General features: G+C 40.9%; 1 protein-coding gene across 13 annotated transcripts in view; it reads right to left on the bottom strand.

The window, feature by feature from the left end:
* The window catches only part of NRBF2 (nuclear receptor binding factor 2), a 248,653-nt gene that overhangs the window by 20,821 nt on the left and 206,741 nt on the right, over positions 1 to 21,091 (bottom strand). For 5 of the 13 annotated variants that reach the window (XR_014076521.1, XR_014076522.1, XM_081568976.1 and 2 more), the window contains exon 1: positions 17,573 to 17,768. The exons of 6 other annotated variants lie outside the window; for them this stretch is intronic. Coding sequence is in view for 4 of the 7 variants with exons in the window: in XM_081568977.1 (XP_081425103.1) it covers positions 17,573 to 17,657 (85 nt within the window). In the remaining 3 variants the exon portion in view is untranslated. Of the gene's footprint in view, positions 1 to 16,788; positions 16,924 to 17,205; positions 17,769 to 21,091 lie in introns of those variants that run through there. 2 more of the 13 variants (XM_081568974.1, XM_081568984.1) reach the window with 2 other exon arrangements.

Here is a 21,091-nt window from a genome sequence, read left to right on the forward strand (position 1 = left end):
GTGGGGTATTGAGTAGTGCTGCTATGAAAATAGGGCTGCATGTATCTTTTTAAATTGGAGTTGTGTCTGGATACATGCCCAGGAGTGAGACTGCTGGATCATATGTAGCTACTTTTAGTTTAACCAACTCCAACACCGTTTTTTATAGCAGCTGTACCAACTTACATTCCCACCAAAAGTGTAGGATTCCCTTTTTTCCACACTCTCTCCAGCATTTTTAATTTGTAGATTTTTTTTTCAAATGATGGTCATTCTGACTGATGTGAGGTGGTATCTCATTGTAGTTTTATTTGAATTTCTCTAATAATTAGTGATGTTGAACATCTTTTCTTGTGCCTACTGGCCATCTGTATATCTTCTTTGAAGAAATGTCTATTTGGGTCTTCTGCCCATTTTTAATTGTTTATTTTTTTTGTTATGAGCTGTTAGAATATTTTGGAAATTAAGCCTTTGTCAGTCACATAGCTTGCAAATCTTTTCTCCCATTCTGTAGGCTTTTTGTTTATGGCTTCCTTTGCAATGCAAAAGCTTGTAAGTTTGATTAGGTCCCATTTGTTTATTTCTGCTTTTATTTTTATTGCCTTGGGAGACTACCCTAGGAAAACACTGCCATGATTCATGTCAGAGAATGTTTTGCCTATGTTCTTTTCTAGGAGTCAAATGGTGTCATGTCAAGTCTTTAAGACATTTTGAGTTTATTTCTGTCTATGGTATGAAATAAATTTTTTTCTTCATTTGAAAACCAAAGAAACCAAAAGTTCTCAAGTGGTAAGACCAGGACCTCAGGGCTCTTCCAACTGCCCTAAAACTTCTCCATGTAAAATCCAATCTCTGATCACTCTGCCAATTCAGGAGTTACATCTCATTTTAAAACGCACACCTACTCTAGTTATCTGGCACATGAGCAATCAAATTCTCTATTAAAATACAGGTCCTACACCAAGTTCTTGTTAGACACCCAACAAATGCTGACTGTTGAGGTTTTCAAATCTCAGCTTGAGCACTTATTGGACACAGGAACTTGGCCTTCTTAACTTCCTGCCCAAGTTTTCTCATCTTTAAAATGAGAATGTTGTGAAAATTAAACGAGTTAAAAGACAATAAAAGGGACTTGCCTGGTGATTCAGTGGTTTAAAATCTGCCTTCCAATGCAGGGGACGTGGGTTCCATCCCTGGTCAGGGAACTAAGATTCCATATGCCGTTGGGCAACTAAGCCCACCCACTGCAACTACTTAGCCCACACTCTAGAGCCCGTATATCACAACTAGAGAGCCCACATGCCGCAGGTGCCAAGCCCACGTGCCACAACTAGAGAAGCCGGCATGCTGCCACAAAGAGTCCATTCGCCCCGGTGAAGAGCCTGTGTGCCACAACTAAGACCCAACACAGTCAAATAAGTATTATTTTTAAAAAGAAGAATTTAAAAGCATCAGCGCTATCTACCAGGATAAAATGTATAATGTAGTGGAAGAGACTAAACTGCATTCTCTTCCAACTGAAGATACTGTACAAAACTTACTTTCATGTAATTCTTATTTTTAAAACAATCTTTCTTAAAGCAAAGATTATATGGTCATTTATTTATATCTGTTTTGTTATATACAGAACATTCTATCCGAAAGCAACAAAATACATATTCTTCAAGTGCTCAAAGAACATCCTCCAGGATAGATAATAGTGTTAGACCACAAAACAAGTCTTAATAAACCTAAAAAGACTGAAATCATATCAAGGCATCTTTTCCAGCCACCATGGAAACTAATTACAAGAAGAAATACATTACAAGAAGAAAACTGGAAAAATTGTAACTATGTGGAGATTAAACAGCATGCCACTGAACAATGAATAGGTCAAAGAGGAAATCAAAACAGAAGTAAAAAATACTTTAAGACAAACGAAAATGGAAATAAAACATACCAAAACTTATGAGATGCAGCAAAAGCAATTCTAAGAGGGAAGTTCATATGGATAAAAGCCTACCTTGCAGAACCAGAAAAATCTCCAATAATCTAACTTTACACCTCAAGGAACTAGAAAAAAAAATGATGCCCAAAGTTAGAAGAAGAAAGGAAATAACAAGGATCAGAGCAGAAATAGATGAAATAGAGGTTTAAAAAAAAAAAAGAATAGATCAGTAAAACCATGAGCCAGCTCTTTGAAAAGATTAACAAAATTGACAAACCTATAGCTACACTCAACAAGTATACTGATGTGAAGAGCCGACTCATTGGAAAAGGCCTGATGCTGGGAAAGACTGAAGGCAGGAGGAGAAGGGGACAACAGAGAATGAAATGGTTGGATGGCATCACCGACTCAATGGACATGAGTTTGAGCAAACTTTGAGAGATGGTGGAGGACAGGAAAACCTGGCATGCTGCTGTCCATGGGGTCACAAAGAGTTGGACATGACTGAACAACAATACTCAACGAAGAAAAAAAGAGAAGATTCAAATAAAATTTTAAAATGAGGGAATTTCCTGGTGGTCCAGTGGTTAGGACTCACTGCTTTCACTGCTGCGGCCTGGATTCAATTCCTAGTTGAGGTACTAAGATCCCACAAGCCATATAACATGGCCAACTCCCCCACCCCCACTCCCTAAAACAAACAAAAATGAAAGATGTTACAACAGATAACACAGAAATACAAAGGATCATGAGACTATTATGAACAATTATCAATATATGCCAACAAACTGGGCAACCTAGAAAAGATGGCTGAATTCCTAGAAACCAAAACTTTGAAAAAAACAGAAAACCTGAACAGACCAATAACAGGCATACCTCTAAGATATTTCAAGTTCAGTTCCAGGCCACTGCAATAAAGTGAATGCTGGAGTAAAACAAGTCACACAAATTTTTTGGTTTCCCAATGCATGTAAAAGTTATGTTTACACTACATGTGCGATAGCATTATGTCTTTAAAAAAAATATGTAGATTTCCTTAATTTAAATATAATGCATTTGGAATAACAATGCCAATAAGACACAGGGTAGCCACAAACCTTCAACTTGTTTAAAAAAAAAAAAAATCAGCAACATCTGCAAGTGCAATAAAGTGAAGCACAGTAAAATGAGGTAACCACAAACCTCACACAAAAAAACTCCAGGACCAGATTCCTTCACTGGTAAATTCTACCAAAAAATTCAAACAAGAATTAATACCAATCCTTCTCAAACTCTTCCAAAAAAATAGAAGAGTAGGTAATACTTCCATACTTATCTTACAAGGCCAGCATTACCCTGATAGCAAAACAGACATGGACACCACAAGATAAAAAAAAAGCTAGAGGCCAATATCCCTGATGAACAGATACAAAAATCCTTGGCAAAATACTAGCAAATCAAGTGGGATTTATTCCAGGGATAAAAGGACAGTTCAACAAATCAAATTTACCCCAAAATCAATGTGATGACACCTTAACAAAAGGAAGACTAAATATGATATGAGCATTTCAACAGGATAAAAATTATCTGACAAAAATCAACACCCACTCATGATAAACTCTTAACAAAATGAATATAGAGGAAATATATCTCAACATTATAAAAACCATATGACAGCCCCACAGCTAATATAATACTTGACACTAAAAAGCTCAAAGCTTTTCCTCTAAGATCACGAACAAGACAAAGATGTCCACTCTAGCTGCTTTTAGTCAGTATAGTATTGGAAGTCCCTCCTAGCCACAGCAATTAGATGAGAGTAAGACATCCAAATCAGGAAGAAAGAAGTAAAACTGTTCACTATTTATGGATGACAAGATATTATATACTGAAAACTCTAAAGATTCCACCCAAAAATTTAGAATCAATGAATGTAGTACAAAGTTGTAAGATAAAAAATCAATATGCAGGAACTTTCCTAGTGGTCTAGTGGCTAAGACTCCACACTCTCGATGCAGGGGGCCCAGGATGGAGCCCTGGTAAGGGAACCAGATCCCACACACCGTGACTAAGAGTTCTCATGCTACAACTAAGATTCCTCATGCCACAACTAAAAGATCCTGCATGCCGTAACTGAAGATCGAAAACCCCAAGTAACCCAGCTAAGACCCGGCACGGTCAAACATTTTACAAAATCAATACACATAATTCTGTTACATTTCTATACATTAAAAAATAATAAGAGAAATTAAGAAAACAATCGCATTTACAACTGCATCAAAAGCAGTAAGTACTTAGGAGTAAATTTAACCAAAGAGGTTAAAGACCTATACACAAAAACTATTAAGCCACTGATGAAATGGATTTAAAGAATAGTTAAAGTGTCCATACTACAATACACAGATTCGGTGCAACCTGTCAAAATTCCAAAGGTACTTTTCACAGAAATCGAACAATCCTAACAACTGCACAGAAATACAAAAACTCCCAAATACCCAAAGCAATACAAAGAACAAAGTTGCAGGAATCAGGCTCTTTGATTTCAAACTATCTTACAAAGCTGTGTGTGCTTAGTCGCTCAGTCGTGTCCGACTGTTGCAACCTCGTGGACTGTAGCCCGCCAGACTCCTCTCCATGGGGATTCTCCAGGCAAGAACACTGGAGTGGGTTGCCATGCCCTCCTCCAGGGGATCTTCCCAATCCAGGGACTGAACCCAGGTCTCCCACATTTAAGGGTAGATTCTTTACCGTCTGAGCCAGCAAGGAAGCCCTACAAAGCTATAGTAGTCAAAACAGTATGACAGCATAAAAAGACACAAAGATCAATGGAACAGGATAGCCTAGAAATAAATCCATGAATAAATGTTCAATTAACAAATGTCAAACGAGCTAAGAATATACAACAGGGAAAGGACAGTTTCTTCAATAAATGAGGTTGGGAAAACAGGATAGCCATGTGCTAAAGAATGCAATTGGACCACTACTTTACACAACAAAAAAAAGTTAAGTCAAAATGAATTAAAGAACATAAGACCTGAAACCATAAAACTCCTCAAAGAAAACATAGGCAGAAAGCTCTCTGACATAATTTTTGGTTGTGATAATTTATTAACTGACAGCAAAAGCAACAAAAGGCAACAGTGGGACTACATCAAACTAAAAAGCTTATGCACGGCAGAGGAAATCAAAATGAAAAGGCAACCTACCAAATGGGAGAAAATATTTACAAACCATATATCTGATGAGGGGTTAGTATCCAAAATAACAAAGAATTCATACAATATAAAAATAAAAAGCAAAAAATCTGATTAAACCACAGCAATTTTTTCTTCCAGAAAATTAGAGATACCAAGGGAACATTTCATTCAAAGATGGGCACAATAAAGGACAGAAATGTTATGGACCTAATAGAAAGAGGTGGCAAGAATACACAGAAGAAATATACAAAAAATATCATAATGACCCAGACAACCACAATGGTGTGATCACTCACCTAGAGCCAGGCATCCTGCAATGTGAAGTCAAGTGGGCCTTAGGAAGCATCAGTATGAACAAAGCTAGTGGAGGCAATGGAATTCCAGTTGAGCTATTTCAAATCCTAAAAGATGATGGCTGTTAGAGTGCTGCACTCAAATGCCAGCAAATTTGGAAAACTCAGCAGTGGCCACAGGACTGGAAAAAGTCAGGTTTCATTTCAATTCCAAAGAAAGGCAATGCCAAAGGATGCTCAAAATACCACACAATTGCACTCATCTCACACGCTAGCAAAGTAATGCTCAAAGTAATACTCAAAATTCTCCAAGCCAGGCTTCAACAGTTCGTGAACCGTGAACCTTCAGATGTTCAAGGTGGATTTAGAAAAGGCATAGTAACCAGAGATCAAATTGCCAACATCCACTGGATCATCGGAAAAGCAAGAGAATTCTAGAAAAACATCTACTTCTGCTTTACTGACTATGCCAAAGCCTTTGACTGTGTGGATCAGAACCTGTGGAAAATTCTTCAAGAGTAGGGAATGCCAGACCACCTTACCTGCCTCCTGAGAAATCTGTATGCACGTCAAGAAGCAACAGTTAGAACTGGACATGGAACAACAGACTGGTTCCAAATCAGGAAAGGAGTACATCAAGGCTGTATATTGTCACCCTGCTTATTTAACTTATATGCAGAGTACATCATGAGAAACGCTGGGCTGGAGGAAGTACAACCTGGAATCAAGATTGCTGGGAGAAATATCAAATATCAAGTCCATACCTTTGATATGCAAATGACACCACCCTTATGGCAGAAAGCGAAGAAGAACTAGAGCCTCTTGAAGAAAGTGAAAGAGGAGAGAGAAAAAGCTGGCTTCAAACTCCACATTCGGAAAACTAAGATCATGGCATCTGGTCCCATCACTTCATGGCAAATAGATGGGGAAACAATGACAGACTTTATTTTGGGGGGCTCCAAAATCACTGCAGATGGTGACTGCAGACATGAAATTAAAAGACCCTTGCTCTCTGGAAGAAAAGCTATGACCAACCTAGACAGCATATTAAAAAGTAGACACATTACTTTGCCACCAAAGGTCCGTCTAGTCAAAGCTATCGTTTTTCGGGTAGTCATGGATGGATGTGAGAGTTGGACTATAAAGAAAGCTGAGAGCTGAAGAATTGATGCTTTTGAACTATGGCGTTGGAGAAGACTCTTGAGAGTCCCTTGGACTGCAAGATACAACCAGTCCATCCTAAAGGAAATCAGTCCTGAATATTCACTGGAAGGACTGATGTTGAAGCTGAAACTCCAATACTTCGGCCACTAACGCGAAGAATTGACTCTTTGGTAAAACCCTGATGCTGGGAAAGATCGAAGGTGGGAGAAGGGGATGACAAAGGATGATACAGCTGGATGGCATCACTGACTTGATGGACATGAGTTTGAGTAAGCTCCGGGAGTTGGTGATGGACAGGGAAGCCTGGCATGCTGCAGTCCATGGGGTTGCAGAAATCGGACACAACTGAGCGACTAAACTGAAACCACAGGCAGAGAATCTCAGGAGACATTTTTTGTGTTTTCATTTTTTTTTTCAGAAAAATACCCAAAAGTGGAACTGCAAGATAGTATGGTAATTCTACTTTTAATTTTTCAAGGGACCTTTTTCCACAGTGGCTGCACCAATGTATGAATACATTCCCACTAACAGTGCACACTGGTTCCCTTTTCTCCAATTCTGGCCAACACTTGTTACTTCATATCTTTTTAAAGAGTCACCATTCTAACAGGGAGTATTTCCCCTATGGCTCAGACAGTAAAAAATCTTGCAATGCGCAAGACCTGGGTTCAATCTCTGGTTTGGGAAGATCCATTGGAGAAGGAAACGGCTACCCACTCCAGTATTCTGGCCTAGAGAATTCCATGGACAGAGGAGCCTGGTAGGCTACAGTCCATGGGGTCGCAAAGAGTCGGACACGACTGAGCGACTTTCACTTCCAGTATTCTTGCCTAGAAAATTCCATGGACAGAGGAGCCTGGTTGGCTCCTGGGGTCGCAAAAGTCAAGACACGACTTGGCAACTAAACCACGACCGTTCTAACAGGTGAGAGACGATATCTCGTGGTTTTGATTTATTTGCATTTCCCTTATCAGTGATGTTGAGCATCTTTTCGTGTACCTGTTGGCCATCTGTATGTCTTCTTTTGAAAAATGTCTATTCAAATCCTCTGCCTGTTGTTTAATCAGATTTTTTTTTTTTTTTTGCTATTCTGAATACTAACTCCTTATCATATATAATTTGCAAATATTTTCTCCCATTTGGTAGGCTGCCTTTTCATTTTGCTGCTGTGCATAAGGTTTTTAATTTGATGTAGCCCCAAAGGATTATACTTCCTTGATACACTTTGTTGCTTCAGTTCTTATTTTCTTTGCTTTTCTATCAGCAATTGTGGTAAGCTGCTTACATGGCTCCCAATGACTCCTCCCTCCTGGGATTCACAACCTTATATAATCTTCCCTCCTCAAATGTGGGTTGGACCTAGTGATTTACATCTAAGAAATAGACAACAACCAAGGTGATGGAGGGTCACTTCCATGGTTAGGTAACAAAAGATTGTCCACTTGCATCTTGGTAGCACTCTCTCTCCCTTGCTTACTTTAATGCAGCCAACAGTCATATTGTTTGTTGCCCCAAGGAACGAAGGGTATGAGGTGGCCTGCCAACAGCCAGCAAAAACGGAAGTCCTCAATCCAAAACCCCTCAAGGAATGAAATCTTGCCATCAACCCTGTAAGTGAACTTGGAAGCAGCTCCTCTGCCTCAGGAGAGCCTTCAAATGGTACCGCACCCCTAGCTGACCCTCACCCTGAGTAAAAGGGTAGCCTTGTAAAAGACCCTGAAGGAAAGAATCCAGCTAAGTCATGCCTTTATCCCCGACACACAGAAACTGTGGGGAAATAACTGTGTGTTGTATTAAGCTGCTAAATTTGGGGATAACTTATCTCAGTAGGTAACTGTGGCTCAACTGGTAAAGAATCCGCCTGCAATGCAGGAGACCTGGGCTCAATCTCTGGGTTGGGAAGATCTCCTGGAGAAGGGGAAGGCTATCCACTCCAGAATCCTGGAGAATTCCATGGACTCTATAGTCCATAGGGTCACAAGAGTTAGAAACGACAGTGACTTTCACTTAAGTATTCACTTAAGGTAACTAATATTTTAATAGTATGGTATCTGTCTTTTGTAAGCTGCCTCAAACTTTATTTGGAAATAGATGTTTAAATATGGAAAGCAGTGACTGGCCAATCCTCACATGGCTGGGATATCCTATCACTGAATATTGGGAGTATTAGCTTTTGTGATACCACATTCTCATATTAAAGTACTTTCTGGCACTTAGGATTTACAATACACTGATTTAATTTTGAGAATTCTGTGGAAATTCTCATGGAAATTTGTACCTCTGATCCAGACAGGATGGTATAGCTGGCATTGGTTTACTCTCCAATTGTAAACAACTACAAAACTGGGTGAAGTATAAAGAAACAACAGTTTACAGAAGACGGAGAAAAAAATTAACAGAAGGATACATTTTCAAGAAATGGGAAATGTAAAAGGTGAAACCTGCATTTCCCTTGGCATTCTGAGTGCATTTTCCAAAACAGAGTACAGGAAAATAAAGCCCAAGAAGGCAGTATCTCATTGGCCAAAGTTCAGTCGCTCAGTTGTGTCCAACTCTGTGTGACTCCTTGAACAGCAGCATGCCAGGCTTCCCTGTCCTTCACTATCTCCACGAGTTTGCTCAAACTCATGTCCATTGAGTTGGTGATGCCATCCAACCATCTCATCCTCTGTTGCCCTTGATCCCGCCTTGATCTCTCCCAGCATCAGAGTCTTTTCCAATGAGTGGGCTCTTCACATCGGGTGGCCAAAGTACTAGAGCTTCAGCCTCAGCATCAGTCCTTCCAGTGAATATTCAGGGTTGATTTCCTTTAGGATTGACCGGTTTGATCTCCTTGCTGTCCAAGGGACTCTCAAGAGTCTTCTCAAGCACCACAATTTGAAGCCATCAATTCCTCCGCACTCAGCCTTCTATAATATGGTCCAACTCTCATATCCATACGTGACTATTGGAAAAACCATAGCTTTGACTATCCGGACCTTTGTTGGCAAAGTGATATCTCTGCTTTTTAATATGCTGTCTAGATTTGTCATAGCTTTTCTTCCAAGGAGCATGCATCTTTTAATTTCGTGGCTGCAGTCACCATCTGCAGGGATTTTGGAGCCCAAGAAAATGAAATCCGATAGTGTTTCCACTTTTCCCCATCTATTTGCCATGAAGTGATGGGACCGGATGCCATGATCTTCGTTTTTTGAATGATGAGTTTTAAGCCAGCTTTTTCACTCTCCTCTTTCACCTTCATCAAGAGGCTCTTTAGTTCCTCTTTGCTTTCTGCCATAAGGGTGGTGTCATCTGCAAATCTGAGGTTATTGATATTTCTCCCAGCAATCTTGACTCCAGCTTGTGCTTCAACCAGCCCAGCATTTTGCATGATGTACTCTGCGTATAATTCAAATAAGCAGGTGACAATATACAGCCTTGACGTACTCCTTTCCCAATTTGGAACCAGTTGGTTGTTCCATGTCTAGTTCTAACTGTTGCTTCTTGACCTGCATACAGGTTTCTCAGGAGGCAGGTAAGGTGGTCTGGTATTCTCATCTTTTCCACAGTTTGTTGTGACCCACATAGTCAAAGGCTTTAGCATAACCAATGAAGCAGATGTTTTCTGGAATTCCCTCACTTTTTCTATGATCCAACCAATGTTGGCAATTTGATTTCTGGTTCTTCTGCCTTTTCTAAATCTAGCTTGTACATCTGTAAGTTCTCGGTTCACCTACTGTTGAAGCCAAGCTTGAAGGATTAAGGAGATGGAAACTGGAAGGAAAAGCTAGATTCTGAGGAGTCCAGGGCTAGAGGGAAGTGCAATGAAGACACCCTAAAAGTATGCATCAAAGATTCTCTCAGATTCTTGGCTAACATCTAAGCTGTACATGAATAGGACCCAATTCCAGGAAGCTGAGTAGAAATTCTTAGCAACAAATTCAGAAGCCACAAGGTGTTGGGGAGACAGGTTGCAGTTTGGGTCTAGAGAAAGCATTACCTTTGGTGAACACTTGGGACTCTGAGTTGAGACCTCAAAAGTCCAGCCCTGTGAGTAAGGACTACACTCTCGGCATCATGAGTAAAACTGAAACAGACCCACCGTGGTAAAGCCTAAAATCAAGCCTGGACTGAATCAAGATGATCCACTAGTATTTTAATTGTCAGCCAGAAGAACAAACTATTAACAACATTCTTTGGAGGAAAATAACAAATTCAGAATCTCTATAACACATCATCCATAATGTGTAATATACAATAAAGTTACCAGCATATCAAGCAGGAAAATGGCACTAACAAAAACCAGAAGACAACAGATCCAGAACCAGAGATTACCCAGGTATTGGAATAGCAAGGAACTCTATGCTTAAGATGCTAAAGAAAAGAGAGAAAGAGAACACAACAGAGGAAAACTACAGAATGGGATAAAAGTTGTGTACGAACAGGGACTTTGTCAAATCCCTGATGTCCAGATCACCTGATAAGACAGTGACTGTTCATGTGTTTGATGGGTCAATGAACAGTTAGATGGAAGGATGAGAGAGGTTATGTTGAGGGTTGGTGACAAAACCAGATTCTGAAATGCCAAGAGAGCATTAATGTATTTCATATAAAATACCAAAATAACAATTTGCATCAAAATCTAAAATAAACAACTATACATATGTACATACACCTATATTGAGCACAAGAAAACCAGTCAGTGGTACATTTATTTCATTCACTATTTCATCCATACAATCTTGAGGACATTTTAACCAGCACTTTCCTACTCCCTCCTGAGTAAAAATGAAACCACAATACCACAAACTGTTGTAAAGCCTTAAGAAGTAAAACAGCTTTAGATGTAGTAACACCTCACTACACACGTGTGCTTGGTCGTGTCCAGTGCTTTTGTGACCCCATGGATTCTAGCCCACTAGGTTCCTCTGTCCATGGGATTATCCCGACAAGAATGCTAGAGTGAGCTGCTATTTCCTGCTCCAGGAGACCTTCCCAATCAGGGATCGAACTCACATCTCCGACGGCTCCTGCACTGGTAGGCAGGCTCTTTACCACTGAGCCACCTGGGAAGCCCCCTTATTCCATGTGCCCTGTACAAATTCCTCCCTTGCTGAATTCTCCTCAGAAACAGCCGACACTTTCCACTCGCCCGCTCCCCCACCCCGTGAACTGTTCTTCCTGTACAATCAATATGATCCCCATGGAACTTGCTGTATTTATAAATTACCTTGTCCCCTAGACATCTAAAGAAACCGTTCCAGCATATTTTCAAACTTAGGACCAAAGGGTAAGTCAAGAAAGTTTTAATTGGTTATAACTAGCCAGGTGGAAAATGTAGATTGGAATCTGGAGAGAAAAGTAAAGCAAAAAAGTCTGACGAGGCAGAGTAGGAAAACCTGATTATCTTAAGAGTCTCTGGTCCCGTAAGTTCTTAGACTCACCTACATTGTAGTCTTGCCCTTCCTGCACCTTCCTTTTGCAGGTTTCTTATTTTTTGGAAGGGGAGAGAGGAGGCATGCTGTATGGTGTGCAGGATTGTAGTTCCCCAACCAGGTATTGAATCCATGCACCGTACAGTGGAAGCTCAGAGTCTTAACACCTGGGCCTCCAGGAAAGTGCCTTACACCTACCTTTTGATTTCAATAAATTATCCCTTGTGATTTAAGCTAATTTGAAATGGATTTCTATCACCTGTGACCAACAAAAATCCTAACTACAGCTAGATTGCTAGATTACCAACTGACTGCCCTCACCAAGAACTACATGCTAACTGCCTTAAAACTACAGGTTCATACTGTGTTCTTTCCCAAAGGAAAAAAAAGTATCACTTTCTATTAAACTTCCATTTATTTATTTGTGTCCTTGGGGAAAGCTGTATGTAAAGATGAAAAGAAAAGGAACACCATTACCAAACAGAATAAACTGGCAGAGGAAAATCTAATGTACTCTGGAACCTTGCATTAGTGTCCTCAATGGAGAGCAAAGGAGACAAGTCATTCACTCTCCATTTCCAAATCAGTTTACTATGAGCCTTCTAAAGGCAAGCAGCATCCCCTAACTATAAGTACTACACCAACTGTGTAACTAATATAATGAACTGTACTTAGGATAACTGCTCAATTGTTAGAGAGTTCCAGGAAAATCTTTTTGATTTTAAGTCAATTTCTCCCACAGGCACTCTGCTGCATCTCTTTCCTTCCTCAAGATTTCAGTTCACCTTGCCCCCCACGCCCACCCCTTTTTTAAGAACTGCCATCATCTGCTGTGAAGACAAATTATAGGATGAAAACCAACAGTGAGTCCTGAAATCAATCTGTGGGTCACAACCAGCATTTAAAAAACCCTAATAGTAAATATTAGAGTGCATCATATATAACACTATACACACTCAGCTGGTAAAGAATCCGCCTGCAATGCAGGAGACCTCAGTTCGATTCCTGGGTCGGGAAGATCCCCTGGAAAAGGGGATAGGCTACCCAGTATTCTTGGACTTCCCTGGTAGCTCAAATAATAAAAGAATCTGTCTGCAATGCAGAAGACCTGGGTTCAATACCCGGGCTGGGAAGATCCCCTGAAGGAGGGCATGGCAACCCACTCCAGTACTCTTGCCTGGAGAATCCCCACTGACAGAGGAGCCTGGAGGGCTACAGTCCATGGGGTTGCAAAGAGTCGGACACAACTGAGACTAGCACAACAGAGTGTATCATACACAATACTATATACACACACACACAGCATCATGCTTCAGTTTTTTACACTTTTGTCTTATTTTGGGTTAAATTTATGAATGTCCCTGCATTTTGCACAATTACAAGAGACACATCCATAAGGAACCAAGCTCCGAAGTAATATACACCTAGGTATGTGTGTATTGTCATTAAGTAAAAATTTCTTATTGTGGATCACAGTTAAAACAAATGGGCAAACATGATCTAATAGAAAGATGAGATACTTTATTTAAAATCTTGCTTTCAAATCCAACTATCACCACTTACTCTGCAGTTCCAAGATTTCATCTGTAAAATGTGAAATATCTCATACAGCTACTGAGAAAACAAAATAATACTATTTGTAAGTGCCAGCTGCCAACCCCAGGCCTCTGTAATTACTGGGCGAGTCTTAGTGCTCTACTGCCGTCCCTCAGAGTGCTTCCACTAAGCTTAGCCTAGCCTGTGACAAGATAAAATTTTCCTTGATATTTTTCAGGGCAAGATTTTATTTTTATTGTCAATATAATTAACACAGAAGAGTTACAAAGACCTCAGAGTACACGGCCATCCTCTGGACCATACCTGACACCTTTATTTAGATGAGAAGAGTTGAGCACTCTAAAGAGCAGTTTAGCTTCTCAACCATATTCTCAGCACTCGTAAAAGGGCCAAACACAAAGAACACAATTGTCACACAGTCACATGGACTCTGTCCTTAGAGTTTGCAGAGTAGGTAAGCAAAGCGTGAGCAACACAGCAATATGTAAATTAAAATCTGACATCATTCACAAACAGACCGCAAACAAATCAAAGAACTAGAAATTATCTCACATAAGTTTTGACATGTGCTACTAGCACTTGCATCACCAAAATTAAATGTAAAGAGAGAAATGCCTAAATACACACTAAGTAATTTTATAAGTTACAATTTTCCATATTGAAAATTGACGAAAGGAAAAAAAAAAAAACTTATTCAGAGCCCAAAGACTAGTTATTCCTCCCTACCGAGGTAAATACAATTCATCCTATTTTCCTTTTGACCAACTTCAAAAACCAGAAAATTAAAACACGGTATTTGTACTATATATTAAAATGACTATTTCAAGCTGGTCTCTTCCATATCTTAAAAATCACTGCGAGGAAATAGGCCTACAAATTCATACTGCAAATCTAACATAAAAGAAGAAATACTAGAGCAGAGGAGGGCTTCCCAAGTGGCGCCAGTGGTACAGAACCCGCTTGCCAATGCAGGAGACATAAAGACATAGGATTGATCCCTAGGTCGGGAAGTTCCCATAGAGAAGGGCATGGCAACCTACTCCAGTATTCTTCCTGCCTAGAGAATCCCAGGGGCAGAGGAGCTCGATGGTCCATAGCGTCAGACACAACTAAAGCGACTTAGCACCATGCACTAGAACAAAGGCACTCAATACTGACAAAGAATCTGTAACTCAATATAGATAAGGACCATATTGAAATGACTATTTTAAGTACATTAAGACAGAAGAATTACTGGAAAGAAGTCATGATATCAACATAAGGTAGCTCCATAATGTATTTGAGTCACTAATCTACTTAATTTGTCTAGGCTTATTTATCTGTAAAGCTAGGAAGCAATTCTTACTAAATTTCAAGGATGCTCTGAGGACACATGATTATAAATCTAGGTACTGTAATAAGTCCTTATGCAATCAATTTGGAATACACTATGATGTCATTAGAAAAAGCTTGTATAGACTAATGGGATGCTCAAAGGCACTCAAAATTATAGCATTGAGAAGTATTTCTCATGTTGAGTCTGCTGGATACTAGAATGAATATTGGCTGGCATAAAAGAATGTGACTGTCTTAAAAAAAAAATTGTCTTCTAATGAAAACACTAATTTGAAAAGATACATGCAATCCAATGTTCACAGCAGCATTATTTACAACTGCCAAGAGCCACCAACATATCCATCAACAGATGAATAGAAAAGGGTGTGATGTATGTGTGTATGTATAATAGATACATATATCAACACATACACACCACACACACACACACAAATAATGGAATACTACTTAGCCATAAAAAAAAGAATGAAATGTTGCCATTTGCAACAACATGGATGGGCTTGGAGGGTGTAAGTGAAATAAGTCAGGTAGAGAAAGACAAATACTGTATGACATCACTTACATGTGAAATCTAAAGGAAAAAAATGAATGTATGAATATATTAAATAACAAAAAAACAGACTTGGATACAGAAAACAAACTAGTGGTTATCTGTAGGGAGAAGGAAGGAGGAGACGGCAAGACAGGATAGGGAACTAAGGGGTACAAACTACACATAAAATATATAAGCTACAAGGTAATAGTACAACAGAAAATGAAAAAATTCTGTCTTTTAAAACTGAGTGAGAACAAATTCAGAGGCCACACACTGATACTTAGCAGAGTTAAAATGATTCAAGTAAATGTTAATTTCTGTTCTATCGTTCTCTTCCATTAAACAGCTAGACCTAAAACTTAAATCTTTCAAATCTCAAATGGCTTAAGAATTCAAGATGACAAGTTTCTGATACTTGTCCACATAAATTGTATGGCTGGATTATGGATTTATGCTAGACTCCTTAGTAAGACTATTCAAAATTTTCTTCTATAAAAAGGTAATACCATTGCCAAGTCAACTAATTTTTCCTAAACTGGTGATTTTGCTGCTCCATCTAAACTGTAACCCAGTTCCAGTCTTTCCATAAGCTACAACTACCAGTGGGGCAGTTGGCTGGGGTTAGGCTGAAGCAAGCAGCCAAATAAAGTGAAGTTAACTGGAACTGAACCAATGGTCATTTTGCAAGGACACTTGAACTTTGAAGCACTTTGTGAACTGCTGGTTATTTCTAATAATGTTCCTGTGAAGTTTCAGTACCGAGCCATCCATTATATTTCACTGCCAACAATATGTCACCTTAAAACCAAGAAAAGTACAAGACATTTCACTGGTTTAAAAAAAAAAAAAAGTCACAAATCTAGTGTGGTTCTTTTTAAGTGTAAACAACTCTTACCAGTGGGGGCAGGGCTCAACAACAAAACTGGAAAGCACTTCTCATAGCAGCTAACCTGGCACCAGCCATCTGGGAACCACAGCTTTAGGTCATAGAATCTTAAACTTTTTAAGCTCACCAAGTCCAAGTGAGATTTTTAAATTAAGAGTTTTGGTCTGATTATTGTAATAACTAACTCTTACACTTCATTACATACCAGGTACTGTTCTAGGCTCCTTACTTCTATTTACTCTCTTAATCCTCACAACAAACCACAAAGAGTGAGATCAACTAATTTGCCCAAGGTCATAGAGTTATGAAGCGACAAAACCAGAATTCAAATCCAAGCAGTTTAGGTCCAGAATCTATACTCTTAATCCACCAGGCTGTACTGCTTTCTCTACAGAATGGTTTGATTCCAGCCCAGAGGTCTCCCACCACACGTGTTCTCAGGGTTCCAACGTGAGAAACTAATAATTTTCCATACGTTCTTTTTTCCAAACCCACTATCATAGTTGAACTGAAAAAAGTTACCTTGTCTGTCTACAACTTTAAGTAATCCAACTTTTGTATCCAAAATAGACACCCTCTCTGGAAAACCAAAAGATACAGTGGCCAGGCGAAAAAGAACTCGTGTTTCTTGTTTTAAAATCGCTACACCTGAGGTGCCTAAAAACATAATAATGAGCTATCAATGCTTTTTCTGAGAAAGGTAAACATCAACCATATTTTCATACCTAAAGTGATGAAATTGAGCTAAAAACAGACACAGCACTGTCTTTTCCCCCCAGCTGTCTCTAATTTATTTGAGAAAGTAAAGTCTCAGTTTATGCATGTGAACACAGGTGAGAAATGGGTGAAGGGAAACGGGGGTGAGAGGTTATGATTTCTCCACAGTGGGGACTTCAGACTTCAGACCCTGTGTTAGAAGTTAGAACCAGTATTACACACCATTTCTGCCCCAGCCGGCTTCAGTTTCTCTCCAGGCTGCAAAGAGGTGGTTACGTGGCGCTTGGAGGCATTTCCTCCGGTCTGGAGAGGTGGCAGCCCTCGTTGGTGGGAGTCCCTCGCCCAGGGCCCTAGGGCAAGGGGCGCCTGAAGGCAGCGGAACATGAGGCAGGAGCTTCCCAGGGATCCCCGAGGGGCCGTATGCGGTGGCTTGGCTGGAGCCGCTGTAGGGCCGAGCCTTTCTGCGCCCCCCAGATTTTAGAATCACCCGTGCCAAACCAGCTTCCCAGCCTCCAGTCAGCTGCACGCCGACACGGGGTCCTGAGGCAAAGGTGCCCGAGACCCGACGCAACCCTCTGTGGCCACTCACCAGGTTGAGGGGTCCTTCCATTACTTCCATAGACCCCGGGGTAAGCGGCGGCCTGAGGAAGGGGAGCAACGGAGCTCGGGCACATGGAGGGGAACAGCTGGACAGCGCGAACGCAGCGGCGCCGACTGTGGCCCCACTCCGCACCCCCAGAGCCAGCAGCGGGCGCAGAAGCAGCAACAACCCCACCACTTCCTCCTCCGGCGCCGCGTCGCGGGCCCGCCTTCTACGCCACGGCCACGCACGCGTCACGACGTCACACGCAGCTGGTTCAAGGTGGGAGTGAGGACAGGGAGTGGGTGGGGCTCAAGGAAGGCGGGGCAAGGACAGACTGTCTCGCGGTCTTTCCTCTCGCCTTTCCTCTCGCGAGAAGCAAAGCTTCAGCTTCTTGAAGACTCATACGTCGTGTGCAGAGGTACGGCCGTGGAGGATTTTAAGCGGCCCACTTCTGCTATCTGTCTCTCCTACGTCGTTCCAGCGTAACTTCTCACAAATTCACTCAGTATTGCCAGATCCTCCGTTACTCTCAGGCTCCGGGCTTTGTTTTTGCACCTGATTTTTTTTCCCCCGCAGAAATGAGATTTGAGCAATGGTGGCTCAGCGGTTAAGTATTTGCCTGCAATGCAGTAGGAACCAGACCAGGGACAGAACACGGGTTTGATCCCTGGGTCGTGAAGATCTCCCGGAGAAAGGCATGGCAGCCCACTCCAGTATTCTTGCCTGGAAAGTTCCATAGACAGGAGCCTCGTGGGCTACAGTCCATGGGGTCGCAAAGAGTCGGACACAACTTAGCGACTTAATCACCAGAGCACGCACTGGCTTAGACGCTGTTGGAGGAAGACAAACGATTCAGGTTGTGCCCTCAAGTTGCTAACAAATCAACAATAAAATAATATGGGTCTCAAGTAACCATATACCATATATACCATAACCATATACCATTCATTCAACAATTATGTGTCAGACCACTACAGTGAGTTCTTTCTGTTCAGGAATTCACTGGTAAAAAAATGTGATTTATGCTGTAAAGGAAACCGTTGTGATAGAGGCACCATGAATTCTGCCACTTAAATCCTTTCAAAAGCCTTGTGAGCTTGGGAATTAACCTGGTGGCCCAGTAGTTAGGACTCCGGGTTTTCACTGTGGAGGGCACAGGTGCTGTCCCTGATCTGATAGCTAAGATCCTACAACCCCATGGCAAAAAAAAAAAAAAAGCCTTGTGAGCTTGGGAGAGGACATCAGCTTGGCCTATAGGTTGATCGAAGCCTTGTGAGATCTTGAGCAGAGGACCCATCAAAGCCGTATCTGAATTCCTGATCCATGGAATTTGTGAGGTAATATATGTGTGTTGCTTTAAGCCATTAAGTTTGTGGTAATTTATTATAAGGCCAGGAAAACTATTAAGACCCTTGAATGCCGGGAGCCAGCTCACGAGATCCCACCCATGACAGAGTCATGAGAAAGAGGACTGATTTGAGCACGGCTTCTCAGGCCTCAGGGATTCTCGAGAGGCTGCCTCAGCGCTCACCTTAAAAATGAGATCTCTCTTTCTGACACTTGCTATAATAAACCTCTTCTTATTTTCTGTGACTTAAACAAAAGGCTTTTCCTGATTCTCTTCTAAAATAGATCAGTCTGAAACCCCAATCGATAAGGCCCCTGAACGGTAGCACCCTAAATAAAATTATCTGGGATATAGAGTATGCTGATCTAAATTTCTTTTGCTAACATATTGCTTTGTTTAATAAATGTACCTGTGCCTTTGGAGCCAATGTGCATGACTGTTCCTTAATAATAAAACAGCATCGAGAGCCTCCACACAGAAAGCCTCTATGGGCACAAAACCCTTCGCAGGAAAAAAGGCTTGTTAGGAAATATAAGAAATATTGCTTTATGAAACTGTTACTTAGTCTATATTTACTCATTATGTTTTTACTCTTAACGTATTTAGCCTGTATAATGAAAGCATAATAGTTAAAAATTTATATAAATAAAAGTTTAGCTGTAATACAAATAATAAGACAATTGTTGATTTAACTGATGATTCTTACTTAGAGCTGACCTTCAGCTTGCTGTTCTATGACTTTATGGAACCACATTCTTTTCTGTTAGGCTCAAGGCGTAGGATAGATTACCGAAAACAGGTTTTACCTTGAAACTTTCTATTGATGAATTCTTTCCTGCTGTGCCTGATACAAAAGTGTTCTGACTGATCAACCCTTATCAATAGGAGAGTCACAAGATGTTAACAGGCCCCCAGGCCAGAAGATGATGTAAACAAAATGAACTAAGATATGCAAACGATGTCGGGTCAACACTGCTGACCCATTAAGCTGATTTGGTATGACTCTATACTTTACATTTGTTTCTATGTACCACTAAAAATATAAAAGCTGTCTTAAAAAATAATAAAGTCTGGAGACACTTGGAAACATCAAGACTCGCTGTGTCTTCTCATTCGCATCACCGACGCCGTCCATCCTGAGGGAACCCCTGGACCAGCTGGAGCAGGACTCCGGCACCTGAATGCTTGCTAAGTTGCTTCAGTCATGTCCAACTCTTTGCAACCCTGTGGACCATAGCCTGCCAGGCTCCTCTATACATGGGATTCTCTAGGCAAGAACACTGGAGTAGGTTGCCAGTGCCCTCCTCCAGGAGATCTTCCAGACCCACAGATTGAACCTGCGTCTCTTGTGTCTGCTGCATTGGCAGGTGGTTTCTTTACCACTAGCACCACCTGGGAAGCCCACTAAGACCCCTACAAGGTGGTAAAATCCACAGGCAGAGCTTTCTTGTTTTTATTTTTGTTTTTCTGGCCATGCTATGTGGCTTTCAGGGGCAGGGGGTGGTCCCTGGAGAAAGTGAACCAGGCTTCACTTTCTTGACACAAGAGAAGCCATTTCTGGCTGGAACCAGGAGCCTGCCCCAGGACTGCTATATTGTTTCTTGACTTCTTTTTTTTCTACATTCCCTCCCTTTCCTGTTATTTGGCCTGTTGGGATGTGCCCTTTGGAGCCCAGGGAAGGCTGAGGAGGCTAAATGAGGCTTATTTCCTGCAAACAAGAAACACGGAAAGGATTTGTACCCAGTAGGTACAAATAGGGTCCTGTATAAACAGGGTCCTGCTCTGTTTATACAAGAGTAGTGAGAAAGTGTAAAAATATGTCTTAACTCTGAAGAACCAACCTCTTTTCCACACATAAGATAAAAATTTAAGTAATAAAAACAATGGCTAAACTTCAGAGAAAGCCAGTTTGCTGGCACAGCACATAAGTGGATGTAACACTCTTTGCTGTACTAATGAGGTATAAGGGCTCATCTTCTTGCTTTGTCATTCCTTGATGTGAAAGGAACTGCCAAATCATTCCCCCATTTCCAACTGTGTCATAAACAAAGGGGGAAGACTGCCTTTAAGTTTAAGTGGAAAGGACCTGTAGTTTTAAAACTGAGCATGGGATGGAATGGGAGAAGGAAATGGCAACCTACTCCAGTATTCTTGCCTGGAGAATTCCATGGACAGAG

Source organism: Giraffa tippelskirchi, chromosome 2, assembly GCF_054371585.1.
Source record: "Giraffa tippelskirchi isolate mGirTip1 chromosome 2, T2T-mGirTip1v1.2.pri, whole genome shotgun sequence".
NCBI classification, from domain to species: Eukaryota; Metazoa; Chordata; class Mammalia; order Artiodactyla; family Giraffidae; genus Giraffa; species Giraffa tippelskirchi.